Source organism: Syngnathoides biaculeatus, chromosome 5 (assembly GCF_019802595.1).
Source record: "Syngnathoides biaculeatus isolate LvHL_M chromosome 5, ASM1980259v1, whole genome shotgun sequence".
NCBI lineage: Eukaryota > Metazoa > Chordata > Actinopteri > Syngnathiformes > Syngnathidae > Syngnathoides > Syngnathoides biaculeatus.
Window position 1 is genome coordinate 17,452,957 of NC_084644.1, and position 14,236 is coordinate 17,467,192.

General features: G+C 44.0%; 1 protein-coding gene across 1 annotated transcript; it reads left to right on the forward strand.

Annotated features, from left to right (window-relative positions):
• Nucleotides 1-8,535: 8,535 nt before the first annotated feature.
• LOC133500319 (regulator of G-protein signaling 22) lies at nt 8,536-14,205 on the forward strand. The gene is made up of 4 exons (XM_061818861.1): nt 8,536-8,997; nt 11,577-11,749; nt 12,129-12,276; nt 13,451-14,205. The coding sequence occupies exons 1-4, from the start codon at nt 8,809-8,811 to the stop codon at nt 13,679-13,681; spliced, it is 741 nt and encodes a 246-aa protein (XP_061674845.1). The 5' UTR covers nt 8,536-8,808; the 3' UTR covers nt 13,682-14,205.
• Nucleotides 14,206-14,236: the final 31 nt, after the last annotated feature.

Consider the following 14,236-nt stretch of genomic DNA (forward strand, 5'->3'; position numbering starts at 1 on the left):
TACTCAAGTGGTTCAACAGTTGCTTGAAGATGCTGTATTGGTCTTGACTGTACAGAGCTGGGGAAAGAACTTACAGATTTCACCAACTTAGATAAAAAATTACGAGTGTAGAGTTTGGCAATGTTCAGTTGATGAAAACACGGACGAATGCCAGCACTGCAGTTGGGGGAAAGAAGTACATATTGGGGATAAAACAAATATTTGAGGGGAGCTGGAGCACAGACTTAGAAACTGTATGACATAATTGCTGTCAAGGTCACCGAGGCAGCCAACCAAGGATGGATAACTTCAAGGTTTTTGAATGGCACATCAGGAGGCAGGTTGTAAAATCTCTGGAGCGACATAGAGACACTGAAAACTCTAAACAGTGAGCGGATGAACAGGTGATTCTAACACTATTCCTTTGTCTCAGTATCTCAGTTGAAACTAAATGTTTACATACATTATATAAAAAGATGTTTTTTTTTCTCTGTATGAAATCACACTAAACTTGTTTAAGGTCAGTTAGGAATACCAAAAATGTTTCTATTTGTTAAATGCATAACATGAGGAGGAATATTGGCTGATTGCTTCAAACAGAGGAACTGTAACTGAGCCAAGTTTGCTAAAACATGCCTTGTTCTATTTTAAAATATTTAATAAGGAGGGCTTTTTGATGTCCAGTAAAAACAGACTTGGGGTTTCCTTCAGCCACTTTATAAGCAGTTTGGCACTATGCTTGGGGTCTTTGTCCATTAGGAAGAATCACTGGTGCCCAAGCTTAATTTTTTCTGTCTGTCTGCACAATTACCATCTGCAACAAAACAACCCTACAACATGACGCTGCCACGGCCATATTTTAAAGTAGGGATGGTGTTCCCAGGTTTGCAAGCTTTCCCCTTTTCCCTCGAAACATGACAATGCTCATTAGGGCCAAACTGTTCCATTTTAGTTTCTTCGGACCACAGGACATCTCCTACAAAGAAGGTGTCTATCCATCTGTGCATTTTCAAATTCATCTTTTTTTTGTTTGTTTTGCAGTAAGTAATGTCTTTTCTTGGCAAAGCAGGGTTTCAGGCCATGTGGGTACAATACTTGTTTCAATGTGGGTAATGACACACTCATGCCACATTCAGCCAGAATCTACACAAAATCTGTTGCTTTTGTTCTTGGGTTGATATGCAAATTTCAGACCAAAGCACATTTGTGTGTGGTGTGATAGCTGGACATTCTCATGGTATTTGTAATTGCATGTAATTGTTTGAGTAACTGAACGTGGCCCCTTCAGGTATCTGAAAATTGCACCCAAAAGTGAACCGCTTTTGTCAACATTTCTCTTTCTGATCTCTCTGCAGATATTTGCTGACTTTCATACAGTGTTACACAAAGAAGTGCGTTTTAGGTGTACCCACTTCAAATATGTCCACAGGTCTCTCTCCAATTAATTAAATGATGTCAATGAACCAATCAAAGAAATGACATAATTTAGGTTTTCCAAATTGTTCAAAGGAGTAAGTCTTACTATATGTAAACTTCAGATTTAGAGGGAAATCATGTCAAGTTGTCCCCCGAGTATTTATTCTCTCATTATTCTTGTATCGAGCAAATATAAATATTAACTCATACAAATTCAACTGAAGCAGGTAAAGTTTAGCATGATTTCATTTCAGAGTGAGGAGGAGTAGTGCCTTTTACATAGTGCATGTAAACACCTGGTTTCTGCTGTGTCTTTGTGTCTTCTTCTTTTCTTTTGGCTTGTCCCGATTAGGGGTCGCCACAGCGTGTCATCTTTTTCCAACTAAGCCTATCTCATGCATCTTCCTCTCTAACACTCACAGTCTTCATGTCCTCCTTCACAACATCTATTAATCTTTTCTTTGGTCTTCCTCTCGCTCTTTCGCCTGGCAGCTCCATCCTCAGTACTCTTCTACCACTATACTCACTCTCTCGCCTCTGGACATGTCCAAACCAATGAAGTCTGCTTTCTCGAAGCTTGTCTCTGAAACTTTGGCTGTCCGTCTAATGAGCTCATTTCTAATCCTACCCAACCTGCTCACTCCAAGTGAGAACCTCAATATCTTCATTTCTGATACCTCAAGTGTTTCTTCCTGTTGTTTCTTCAGTGCCACCGTCTTTAATCCATACATCATGGCCGGCCTCACCACTGTTTTATAAACTTTGCCCTTCATCCTAACAGAGACTCTTCTATCACATAACACACCAGACACCTTCCACCAGCTGTTCCAACCTGCTTGGACCCGTTTCTTCACTTCCTTACCACACTCTCCGTTGCTCTGTATTGTTGACCCCAAGTATTGAAAGTCATCCACCCTTGCTATCTCTTCTCCCCGGAGCTTCACTCTTCCCCCACGGCCCCTCTCATTCATGCACATATACTCTGTTTTACTTCAGCTAATCTTAATTCCTCTCCTTTCCAGTGCGTGCCTCCATCTTTTTAATTGTTCCTCTGCCTGCTTCCTGCTATCACTGCAGATCACAATATCATTTGCAAACATCATGCTCCAAAGGGATTCCTCTCGAACCTCATCTGTCAGACTATCCTTGACTACCGCAAACAGGAAGGCGCTCAGAACGTATCCCTGATGCATTCCCACTTCCACCTTAAATTTGTCTGACACACCTACGGCACATCTCACCGCTGTTCTGCCGCTCTCATACATGTCCTGTACTATTCTAACATATTCCTCCGCCACACCGGACGTGCACATGAAGTACCACAGTTCTTCTCTTTCTCTTTGTACTCTGTCATAGGAATTCTCTAGGTCGACAAGGACACAATGTAGCTCCTTCTGCCCTTCTCTGTACTTTTCCACGAGCATCCTCAAGGCAATTAATGCATCTATGATACTCTTTCTAGGGATGAAACCATACTGGCTCTCTCAGATACTTACTTCTGTCCTGAGTCTAGCCTCCACAACTCTGCCGTATCTTTGTGTACCTCCATCCATCCATTTTCTTTAGCTGCTTATCCTTACAAGGGTCGCAGGAAGTGCTGGAGCCTATCCCAGCTGTCAATGTGCAGGAGGCGGGGTGCACCCTGAACTGCTTGCCAGCCAATTGCAGGGCACATAGAGACAAACAGCTGCACTCACAATCACACCTAGGGGCACAAACTCCGCACAGGCGAGGCCGGGATCGAACCCGGGTCCTCAGAACTGTGAGGGTGCCACCCTCTTTGTGTACCAAAAAAAAAAAAAAAAAGAAGGAAAATGTGCCACTGTGTTTTGCTTTAAATGTAACATGCAGTGTTATTTCTCAGCTTTTTGGCTTTAATGGGGAGCAGCTACCTGCTGAGGAGCAGTCAGAACAGTCTAAAATTTAGACTCTAAACATGGAGCTGCTCTGCAGGTTGGGGCTGACGACCTCCCCCTCCTGGACAAAAGAGAGGGTGTGCTCAATACAACCCGACTTTATGGAGTCAATCATCTCGTACTGGTGATGTTTTTTTGTGATGCCAAGTTTCTGTTTTTGCATGCATTTCTGAGTTCTGAATATATTTTACTTATACAGTATTTCAACCCGAGCCCCACAGGGTTCCTTGTTACTTGAAATCCCAGCGTGTCCAAGTAAACCTTGATTATTCTGACACGAAGCTGTGGGAGGAGAGGCGTGTGTGACCTCATTCAGCCTTGGTGACCCCTTGTTCCCTTAGCCCTGAACCCTGGTTGTCCGAATCAATTTATAAAAACTATCCTGGGGTAAGTGAACAAGGATATGATACGACTGGCTGCGGTTGTGCAATTTGATGTTCTGCACATACAGAAAACTTGACATTTACTGACTTTTATGAGCAGTCTCACCAAGAAGAAGTCAATCATTAGGCTGCGCAGGACGAGTAAAATTTTTGCAAGCAGTATTTGTCGACCCTGATGCTGGCTGGTACTGGCGGTGCTGCACACAAATGGAATAAGTTGCCAACAGAGGTGAGGTCAGCCCCATGTGTAAATGTTTTTAAATCTAGGTTGAAAGGTCTTTTTTGTCATGCTTTATGGAATAAATCCACTTTTTGATCACATTACTTCCACCATATGCGGTTTTAACTTTTTTTTTAAACATTTTGTTTGTCATTTATTTGGTTTTATCCCGTTTTAAATGTTTTATCTCATTTTCAAATGCCTTTAATCATATAAAGCACATTGAGTTACCTCGTGTATGAAATGCGCTATACAAATAAATTTGCTTTGCTTTGCTTCACTCTGTTCTGTGAACAACCTAAGAACCAGGTAAAAAATTACATAATGTGGCATTACAGCTTTATATTTCTGAAACTGATATTCCAAGTGTTTAATAATTATGGTTAAAGCTTGCCTATTAAGATTTTTAAAATGTAGCTCCTTTTGCTTTTTTCACTCATTAGTTATGGGAGAATGCGGTTTATTTTTGGCATGACCTCCAGCTTTATAATGAGCTCTTCTGACAAAATGGACTGGATCCCTACAGAGTGTAGAGAGTGGCTTAGGTACGAATACACACATTTAAATGGACAGAATTGTGCTAAAACTGGCTCACCAAATTACACTCTCTGACAAAGAAGTGAAAAGAAATTGCAAAACACTCTATGTGACTACCTTAATGTACTCTATTTACCTCTTATGCCCTCCTGAAATGTATTTGTAGTAAAATGTGCTGTAAAATTATCATCCTTCAACAGTTCTTTCTTGCCTGCCCCTCCACATAAATCACTTAAACAACTTCAAGCTTGCGCAAAACTTCTAACTACTAAATCATTTTGTGAAATGTAACCATTTAAATGCCATGATTATGATTTCCATTGTTGTTTTAATGTTAGAAATGGCACAAAACTGAATTATTTTCTATATATTGTGTAGTAGGCTTTGAAATGTCAAACATAAGACTGGGATACAGTACTTCCCTCAATGACCACGACTAAATCTCTCTGCCCCTACAGTAAAAACAAACAAAAAAAAAAACATGCATTTTGTAATGTCAGAATTTTATTTGAAAGAAAAGTAATTACAGTATTTGGCATTTTTTAGTTGTTTCCACAAATTTCCCTGACTCGTCAGACTTTCAGATTCTTTTTATTGCTGCACATGCGTGTGTGTTTGTGTGAGAGATTTCAGGGCTAAAAATGTAATCTTTTGGGTGATGTTTTCTTGTATTTGTCAGGATGCAGGAGTAAAAACACAGCCCCTTGCCTTTGCTTTATAAAAACAACTGTTAGTGTGTTTATGCGCCTGGCTGCTTTCAGAGCCAAAGATAAACATGTAGCTTGGCTAAGGTGTAATTTTAACTGTAACTAGACAAGTACAACAACAATAAGAGGAAGAAGCTCACTGAGTGGGAAAATGAGAAAAACCCGGAAGAAAAATAGAGACATTTCAGTGCAGAAGAAAATATACAAATGGGAAGAAGTGGGGAATGAACTTGCAGTATGATGAAAGTTGGAGACCTCTCTTCAGGGCCACTACGTACCACAAATGATTTCAAATGATAACTAGCAGCATAGTGCCAATCTTGACAATGAATGGCACCCTGTGTGAGACCCCCTTTAGTGCACACCAACACCAGCATGCACACGCACGCACGCACGCGCACACACGCACGCACACACACACACTCTCACACGGGAGTGGACCTTATACTTTCTTTAAAATTATTACTATTACTATTACTATATAACTATGACAAAATAAGAACACAGCAAAGGAAAACAATATAGTAACACATTTTTTTAAAAAAGTCAAGTCTTGAATAATTAAAAAAAAAAAAAAATCAGCATAATGAGACCTTGTAAAAATGTTGGCAGTGTTTTCAAACCATTTCACAAATCAATTTTCCTTTTTTTGGGGAAAGATGCTGTCCTCCAGCGATGCTGCCCTATGCGACCCCACATAATGTATATTGCCAGAAACCTTCACCAAGTGTGCCAGAAACCTACACCAAGTGCCCTTCTCCGATTAGATGATTGACTTAGGAGGCCTTCTCAACACAAGGAGTACAAGTGTACTTTCCAGAATATGTGGGACACGCTTTTTTTCCTTCTTCTTGGTTGTAAGCAATAAGCATTTCCAGCTGTGAGAGGCGGATCCATCAGCGGCTTCTTGTCCTATTCGTCAATTGAATCATTGTCTCAGCCTTCAATACACACCAGCCTGCTGCTCCTGTAGTGGTGGTGAGGTCACAGACCATTGCTCTTGCACTCACAGAAACCACCAACACTTCCATTAATGCCACCATCTTGACAAGAACGAGATATGTGTGATGCTTGTACACAGGCCTAAAAAAAAAAACAAAAACAAACAAAAAAAAAACAACAGGGCTCAGGGTAACAGGTGAATTTGAAGAGAGCGCAGGCTCGTATCCCTCAGGACCTGCTAACCTGTGGTTGGAAATGAACTACAGTATTCTAAGATGCTCGCTCACTGACATATTCAAAGCCTGAACATTTCTATTCATGCTATTTGTCAATGATATGTTTAATATGTATATTTTTGGCCATAAAATATTTCTTCCCAGAGTAAATATTTGGAACTCCAGTACACATAACAAATAGTAATGCAGTCAAGCCAACTTTTTTTGAAAATCTTTGATTTATTCAGTATTCTAATTACCACCAACTATTATCATAATTTCAAAAATTGTTAATTTATGTGTTTATTTCATAAATGTTGTTAACTAAACAAGCCTGCTCCTAAACAATCAGTATTCACCCAGAAACAGGAAATGCAAGTTAACTGTACTAAGCATGTTCGGAAGTTACTGGGCCCTCGCCATGTGCGAACATATACTGAGTCTGGCGAGTAAAGTTTAAAAATGGTGAAAAAAATTGGCGAACGTGTAAATTGGCTGTTTATCCTAGCGTACGATTCTGTAATGTTGTAGACTTTTATATATATTACAAGAATTCGCATTTGATTCCTGGCTTTAGCATGAGGTAACTTTGGTTGGAAGCTATACTGGAAGTTGAGCGAATAATTCTTTACATCGGAGACAACTGCATCCGGGTTCCGCATCAAACCCATCCTTTCTCGCCATCGGTTCATGCTACCAGTGGATGCGACGGAAATTCATAGGCGTTTTGGATTATTTTCCGAAAAACAAAGGATAGCAGTGGTATAAGTGCAGCTGCCAACTTTGACGGATGCACCTTATGCGGGAAAGACACCTAACACAACTTTGTCTGCTGTCGGAAAATCTACTCCCCGTGCAAGGCAGAGACAAAAGATTTGCCAGGAATGGTTTTCTAAATTTAAGTGGCTCAAATTGAGGGACTCAAATATTTTCTGCCAATGGTGTATTGACAGTGGAAGAAAACATTTTCTGTCATGCTGAAAATCATCGATGGCGCCAAAGTTGGATGACTTTGTGAAGCATCAGCACACACACACAGGCTTGGGCCACAGCCGAATGAAGCTGCGGTTCCGATACCTGCTGCACCTGGAGCTCCTTTGTGTGTGTAATGACAAAAGGTGTTTCAATACGCGTCCCCGGAACGTGAGGCAGTGGCTACTTGGATTTCGCTAAGGCGGGGGCACAGTAGCGTTGCTATCGAGTTCCGCATTTGAGTGGCGGAGAGCGGGTGGAACGATGCATTCTTTCAGGGGCTCCCACCGGGATTCAAAATTACCTCGTCGCAGTGGAGCTGGGGGGACGTCCAACGGAGCTTCGCATCAAAGACTGCACGTCAACCGGTTCAGGCTGTTGAAATGGAGCCCATGTAAGTTGAGGGGGTTCACGGATCCCCGGAGGAACGACAACAACGCCGGCGAGAGGGTCGCTGTTACTACTGTGGATGGCTGGGCCACCTCGTGGCTCGCTGCCCAGTCTAACTCGTACGACTCGCACTCAAGGTATCCACGATGGTGAGTCTGCTTCAGGTGAGGTTTAGCGCAGGAGAACGTTCATACATGGCTGCGGCGTTCATTGACTCCTGGTCTGACTCCAATCTCCTGAACCCGGGAGTAATTGACTTATTGATCTTGGAGACTTTTACAACGCAGCGTCTCCAACATGTTTATGCAGCCAATGGCAAGTTTTTGTGCCAGATTACTCACCGCACTTGGGGAGTCCCTGGCTCAGGCAACATAACCCTCTCATTGACTGGCCATCTGAACAAATCAAGTCGTGGTGTTAAAAATGCGGAGGCACGTGCTTCGTATCCCCTGATAAGGAGGGCTCGCAGGTCACTTCGGAACCTCTGCGGGACTCTCCGCAGGAGCCGGATTTAACATTGGTCACTGACTGCTACTCGGATCTGAAGGAGGTGTTTTCTGAAGCTAAGGCTAAGTCGATTCCCCCTCACCAACCATATGATTGTGCTATTGATTTATTGCCTGGGACCTCACCCCCGTGGGGGAGACTCTTCTTTCTTACAGGCCCTGAACACCAAGCCATGAGGGACTATGTGGAGGAGTCGCTGGTGGCGGGTCTCATCAGACTCTCATCCTCACCTGCCGGAGCGGGTTTTTTCTTCGTAAAGAAAAAGGATAAATCTCTGCGTCGCTGCATTGACTACCAGGGGCTGAATCACATCACCATAAAAAACAGGTACCTTCTTCCCCTAATCGCCACGGCCTTCGAGCTGCTGAAAGGAGCCAGGATATTTACTAAGCTGGACCTGAGGAATGCGTACCACCTGGTGCGCATTAGTGAGGGAGACGAATGGAAAACTGCCTTAAACGCCCATGGGGCATAATGAGTACCTGGTGATGCCTTTTGGACTGACGAATGCACCACAGGTGTTCCAGAACTTCGTCAATGACGTCCTGCGCGAGATACTCAATAGGCATGTTTTCGTATATCTTGGCAACATACTGATTTTCTTCCCCGGACAAAGATTCCCATATGAGGCACATCCGGTCCATGCTGCAGCAGCTATTGCGGCACAATCTGTACATGAAGGCAGAGAAGTGCGAATTCCACCGACCCTCCATCTTGTTCCTGGGTTTTATCGTGGCGGAGGGGGAAAGCCGCATGGATCTCGGCAAGGTTGAGGCCGTCTTTCAGTGGCCCACTCCCACGAATCGCAAGGAGGTACAGAGATTCATTGGATTTGCCAACTTTTATCGCAAATTTATTTGGAATTTTAGCACCACACCTGCTCCGTCGCATGCACTCACCTTTCCCTGCAGTGCCTTCGACTGGGATCCGGCCTGTTAGGCGGCTTTCAGCAAGCTCAAGGCCTCATCGTGCCTGACCCCTAGAGGCAGTTTGTCGAGGTGGGCGCATCAGATTCCGGGATAGGGGTGGTCCTCTCTCAGAAGAGTTCCAGGGATGGGAAACCACACCCCTGTGCTTTCCTCTTCAAAAGGCTGACTCCGGCAGAACGAAACTATGATATCCGAGACCGGGAGGTGCTCGCTGTCAAAATGGCCATGGGCGAGTGGAGACACTGGTTGGAGGGGACTCAGGTCTCGTTCCTAGTGCTGACGGACCATAAAAACCTTGAATATTTAAAAACCACCAAGATTCTGAACACCCTGCAAGTTAGGTGGGCCTTCTTTTTCACTAGGTTCCACTTCACTATGTCGTACCGGCTGGGGTCCAAAAACGGGAAACCCGATGTGCTGTCGTGCGTATATGAGGGGGAGAGGTGCGAACCTGATCATGCCCTTATTCCTCCGGACACCTGCTTCCTGTCAACCTTCACTTGGGCAATCGAGCTCCAAGTGAAAGAAACACTTAGATTCCCCCAGTCTAGCAGGTTGCCCTGCCAACAGACTGTATGTCGTGCCTCCTCTGAGGGGTAAGGTGATTGATTGGGCCCACATGAATCACATCATCTGTCACCTGGGCATGGCCAAGATGCGGTCGATGATTGAACAGCGCTTTTGGTGGCCGAACATCAAAAAAGACGTACGAGAATGTTAATGCGTGCCCAAGTTGCACTGCCAACAAATCCTCCCGGCAACGAAGCCACAGGAGAGCTTCGTCCGCTGCCCGTTCCTCGACATCCATTGTCCTGCGTCTCCCTAGATTGCGTGACCGGTCTTGCACCTTCACAAGGTCACACCGCTGTGCTTTTAATAGTGGATTGGTTCTCAAAAATGGTTCACTTCATCCTGCTGCCGAAAATCCCCTCTGCCAAGCAGAGTGCTGAGCTTCTGTTGGACAAAGTGTTCCGGTACCACGACTTGCCTACCGATGTGGTGTTGGACAGGGGACCCTAATATCTTTCACGATTTTGGAGGGAGTTTTGTTCGCTAATTGGGGCCACAGCGAGTCTGTCCTCTGGTCAGCACCCAGAGTTCAATGGCCAGACCGAACGGATCAATCAGGACATGGAAACCGGTCTCTGTTGCCTGGCCTCCTGCGACCCCGCCTCATGGAGTTGGCAGCACGGCTGGGTGGAATACTCCCACAACTCCCTTCCCTTGCCTTTGACATGTATGTCGCCCTTCCATGTGGTGCATGGTTATACTCCCTCTCTTTTCCTGTCCCTAGGCACTGACTCATCTGTGCCGTCGGCATTGGCCGTGGTAAGGGGCTGTAAGCAGACCTGGGAGCGAGCCAGATGAATGCTCCTACGTATGGGGCGCACCTACAAGGCTGCAGGGGACCACAAGAGGTTGTAGGGCACCGACCAATAAAGTTGGAAAGCACGTCTGGTTGTCGGCGAGAGCCCTTCCGCTACGGATGGAATCTCGCAAGCTGGCCCCCAGGTTCGTCTGTCCTTTCCCTGTCACTTAGGTTGTCAAGCCAGTTGCAGTATCATTGAAACTCCCGAGATCGATGCGGGTCCACCCTACCTTTCATGTCAGTTTGCTCAAGCCAGCTCGGCCGTCTCCGCTGGTCCCACCTGCCAACCCCTTTCTTCCCCCCGCGTATGGTTGATGGGGGTCCGGTCTACACTGTGTGCTGGCTCCTGTCGTCTCGCTGTTGGGGAAGGGGTGTCTGGCACCTGGTGGGCTGGGAGGGCACCGGTCCAGGAGAACAATCATGGATCCCGTTCCGGTTCGTAGTTGACCCCTCCCTCATCAGTAACTTTCATGCCTTTCACCCCGAGGCGCCTGGGCCATCTGTGAAGTGCGGAGTACTGTCCTCCCGGTCCCTGTCCTTGCCATACCGGTCCCCGAGGCGGCACGCAACTGCCGCAATCGGCGGGAGCGCACACCTGAGCATCGTCTCTAGTAATTACATCCCAGTTATATAGAACAAAACGTGCGGTCTCGCCTTTGCCAGATCGTTGCTTTATGCCTCGTTCCCGCACTCTCGTAATCCCGTTCCTGATCTCCCGTGTACCGACTCCTGCCTGGCCACTGACCTGCCGCCTATGCCTGACATTCTTGTTACTGCTGCTTCCCTTGACTGCCTGCCTGATCCCTTACACTGGACTGAATAAATACGTTTCCCAAACTGCCTCTACATCTCCCGAGTCGTGCATTTGGGTCCAATCCCGTGTTCTGGTCATGACAAGGTGTGAGTATGAAGTTATGGTGGGTGATACCGACGTACGTATTCAGTGGAGGTTCTGGTCCGAATAGACCGTAGCCTCGTACTTGAGGGGCGAAGGTCGAACAAGGTGTGACCAGCGTGGGTAGGGTCAGTTGTAATCTGCCCCTCCAATGCTGCTTATAACACAATGTTGTTTGTCTTCTAAATACGTATGACAGGCTATGACATCTCTATCGAATACTTCATCTGGCACCTTCTTTGAGGGCCCCCGGGTCCTTGACTCTTGGTCCAATGTGCCTCCACAGTACCAAGGTTACCGCTTAGGCTCCTTATTTCACCAACATCATGAGATCTGGCACTTTATGTCGTTTCTCCAGAATAAAGATGCCTGGTGAGTTACTGTTTGCAACACACTGTTGGGCTCCATGGGACTGGTGTTGGGTCCTTTATGAAGCTAAAAAGTGTCATTGTTCAGTTAACCATCGTCCTGCAATCTGGAATAAGTATTTGACAATTATGAGTCAATGAACTATATTTAATGGGTGTACCGTTACATACAAGCACACACAATCATACATATGCATTAATATGTTACAATCTTATCCATTCTTTTTTCTATTTTTCAAGCTCATGTGTTTTTGTACAGTTATTGAGATAAAGAATATTCTTTGTCTTGGTGCACAAATATGTTTTAAATAAACTTGACAATGCTGTGTGTGGGTTTTTTTTTTTTTTTTTAATGAAAGTGTACTTGAAATATGTCTTGTCAGCATCCTCCTGGAATGCTGGCAGGACCTGGAGGACTACAGGAGGACTCCTGAGAGGAACAAGGCAGTGAGAAGGGACCGATTTTCTCACATTCCAAAGAAATATCTCAACAGAACCAACTTCTTCAGCTCCCACAGTCCTGCCACAAAAGTAAGGCAGAATAATGTCAGTTGATGAACAAAGATATTGAATTGTAGTGATGTGAACTACATTGTACCAGAATTTGAATAATTTTCAAGTTTGTGGCAAAGTAGTATCGACAAAGGGGTATGAACAGTCTGCCTGTGACATGAAATTTCAGATTTGGTGTAAAAGCTCCTGCTGAGACATTAAATAAGCTTAAATAAACAGAGACCTCTGTAGCTCTCATAAAATGTTGTACTGCTTCTGCTACTGACAGTTCTGAAAGGGTGTCACTGGAGGATCTAAGAACAAAGGACATGGTTAGAATTAAATGAATGTGGGTTATAAGTTTGTGGTTTGGATCCACAAGACAAGAACAGCCATATAGTAGGAGGAAAATCTCCTCTAAAGTTATTTTTTTCGATTGAAGTTAAACTGCAGGGGGGCATACTGTGCGAGGGGATTGACCACTTGGATTTTGTAGATCAAGGCAGGAAATATTTAAGTCACTGGGTAAAACATTATACAGCTACACAATTCAGTGAAGTGTGGTACAAGAGCTGCCTCAAGCAATACAGTAAGCCTTAAAGATTGCTCACAGACACCCTGCACTTCCAGACCTTTTAGATGAGCAACTGCTATATTTAACATATTGTTAAATTTGTACATATCTACTGTATATGTTAACAATTGTTTTCTGTGCCACACCTATTCCACAAATGTCAGTCAATTACTCAATGGAAAGTCCTTGAATAATCCATCCATCCATCCATCCATCCATCCATCCATCCATCCATTCATCCATCCATCTTCTTCTAGTGAATCCTAATGCAGTTCCTTCACTGGTTAGCTGTTACTCATGTGAAGGTTTGAATGCAAGTGCTAGTATGAGAAATTATATATTATAAAAAGTCTTCGCACGTGGATCTCAAATTTCCGAAACATTTTTTTCAATTTCTGTTATGGAAATGAGGAATGAAAGCTGACAAAGGAGGTGTAGAGAAAAGGTGGATTGTGGGAATTATGTTGACAACAGCATGAATCAAACATTGTAAATTTCCAACGGTGGGAAGGTTTAATCTGACTAGATCCGTTGCCTATTATTTCTAATGTGTAATGACATATACAATATCCACCTACTACGTGGCTTTCATGTGTCCGACTGTGTTTTTATAAATCGTGTCTGTGCGTGTGTGTGTAGATATTGCACCTGGCAGGTGGACTGGAGTTTCTGAAACTTGAGTCTCTCTCAAAGCGAGTTGCTGTGGAGATCCAGAACATCATCAGATGTCACATTGAGAAAACATGGCTGCCTCAGTTTCTGATCACAGCAGAGTTCACAGAAGGACAGAAATACAAAGTAATGATAAAGAACAAAACACCAGTCCTAAAACGACTAATTTACTCATCCTTGATGATGCCAAAACAGTAAATTCCATAATACGTAGCACTTTTTTTTTTTCTAAACTGGTGGTCTGATGCAGACCTAGTGATGTCATTTGAAATACATCAGAGGTGTGCTAGCTGACACATTGAAGCTGACATCTCAAATCCAAACTATGCACTAATTTGAAACAGAATGTGGTATGGGTTAGCATGTGTGGTCATTCTGGCAAGAGGTTTTGTAAAATGAGAGATTCTCATAGACAACGTCTACAATTGAATAGAATGAATAAAAACCTAAAACCCTACTGGTACAAGGTTGTGTAATGTTTTAACAGACGTTGTCTCAAAGCAATATTACTGACAGACTGCAACAACAATCACACCTGTGCAATAAAATATAGAACAAGAAAGAAATGTAAAATATTCCCAGTCAATCAATCCCAATCAACTACTCTTCATGTACGTATTTAAGGAATAATGGGGTCTCAATTACACTTTCAATGTTTACATCAGATTGACGTGTAAATGCATTGCGATAATATGGGAAATTTGTTAAAACTCGAATCTGAGGTGACGGCGAAATAGCAGCTCCAGAGGAGCT

Bases quoted from the DNA above. Each gene is read 5' to 3' on its own strand.
- LOC133500319 (XM_061818861.1), top strand. From the start codon at position 8,809: ATGAGGCACATCCGGTCCATGCTGCAGCAGCTATTGCGGCACAATCTG. The intron at 11,750-12,128 runs GTGAGTTACTGT...ATGTCTTGTCAG, and splicing joins CTCCAGAATAAAGATGCCTG to CATCCTCCTGGAATGCTGGC. The intron at 12,277-13,450 runs GTAAGGCAGAAT...GTGTGTGTGTAG, and splicing joins CCCACAGTCCTGCCACAAAA to ATATTGCACCTGGCAGGTGG.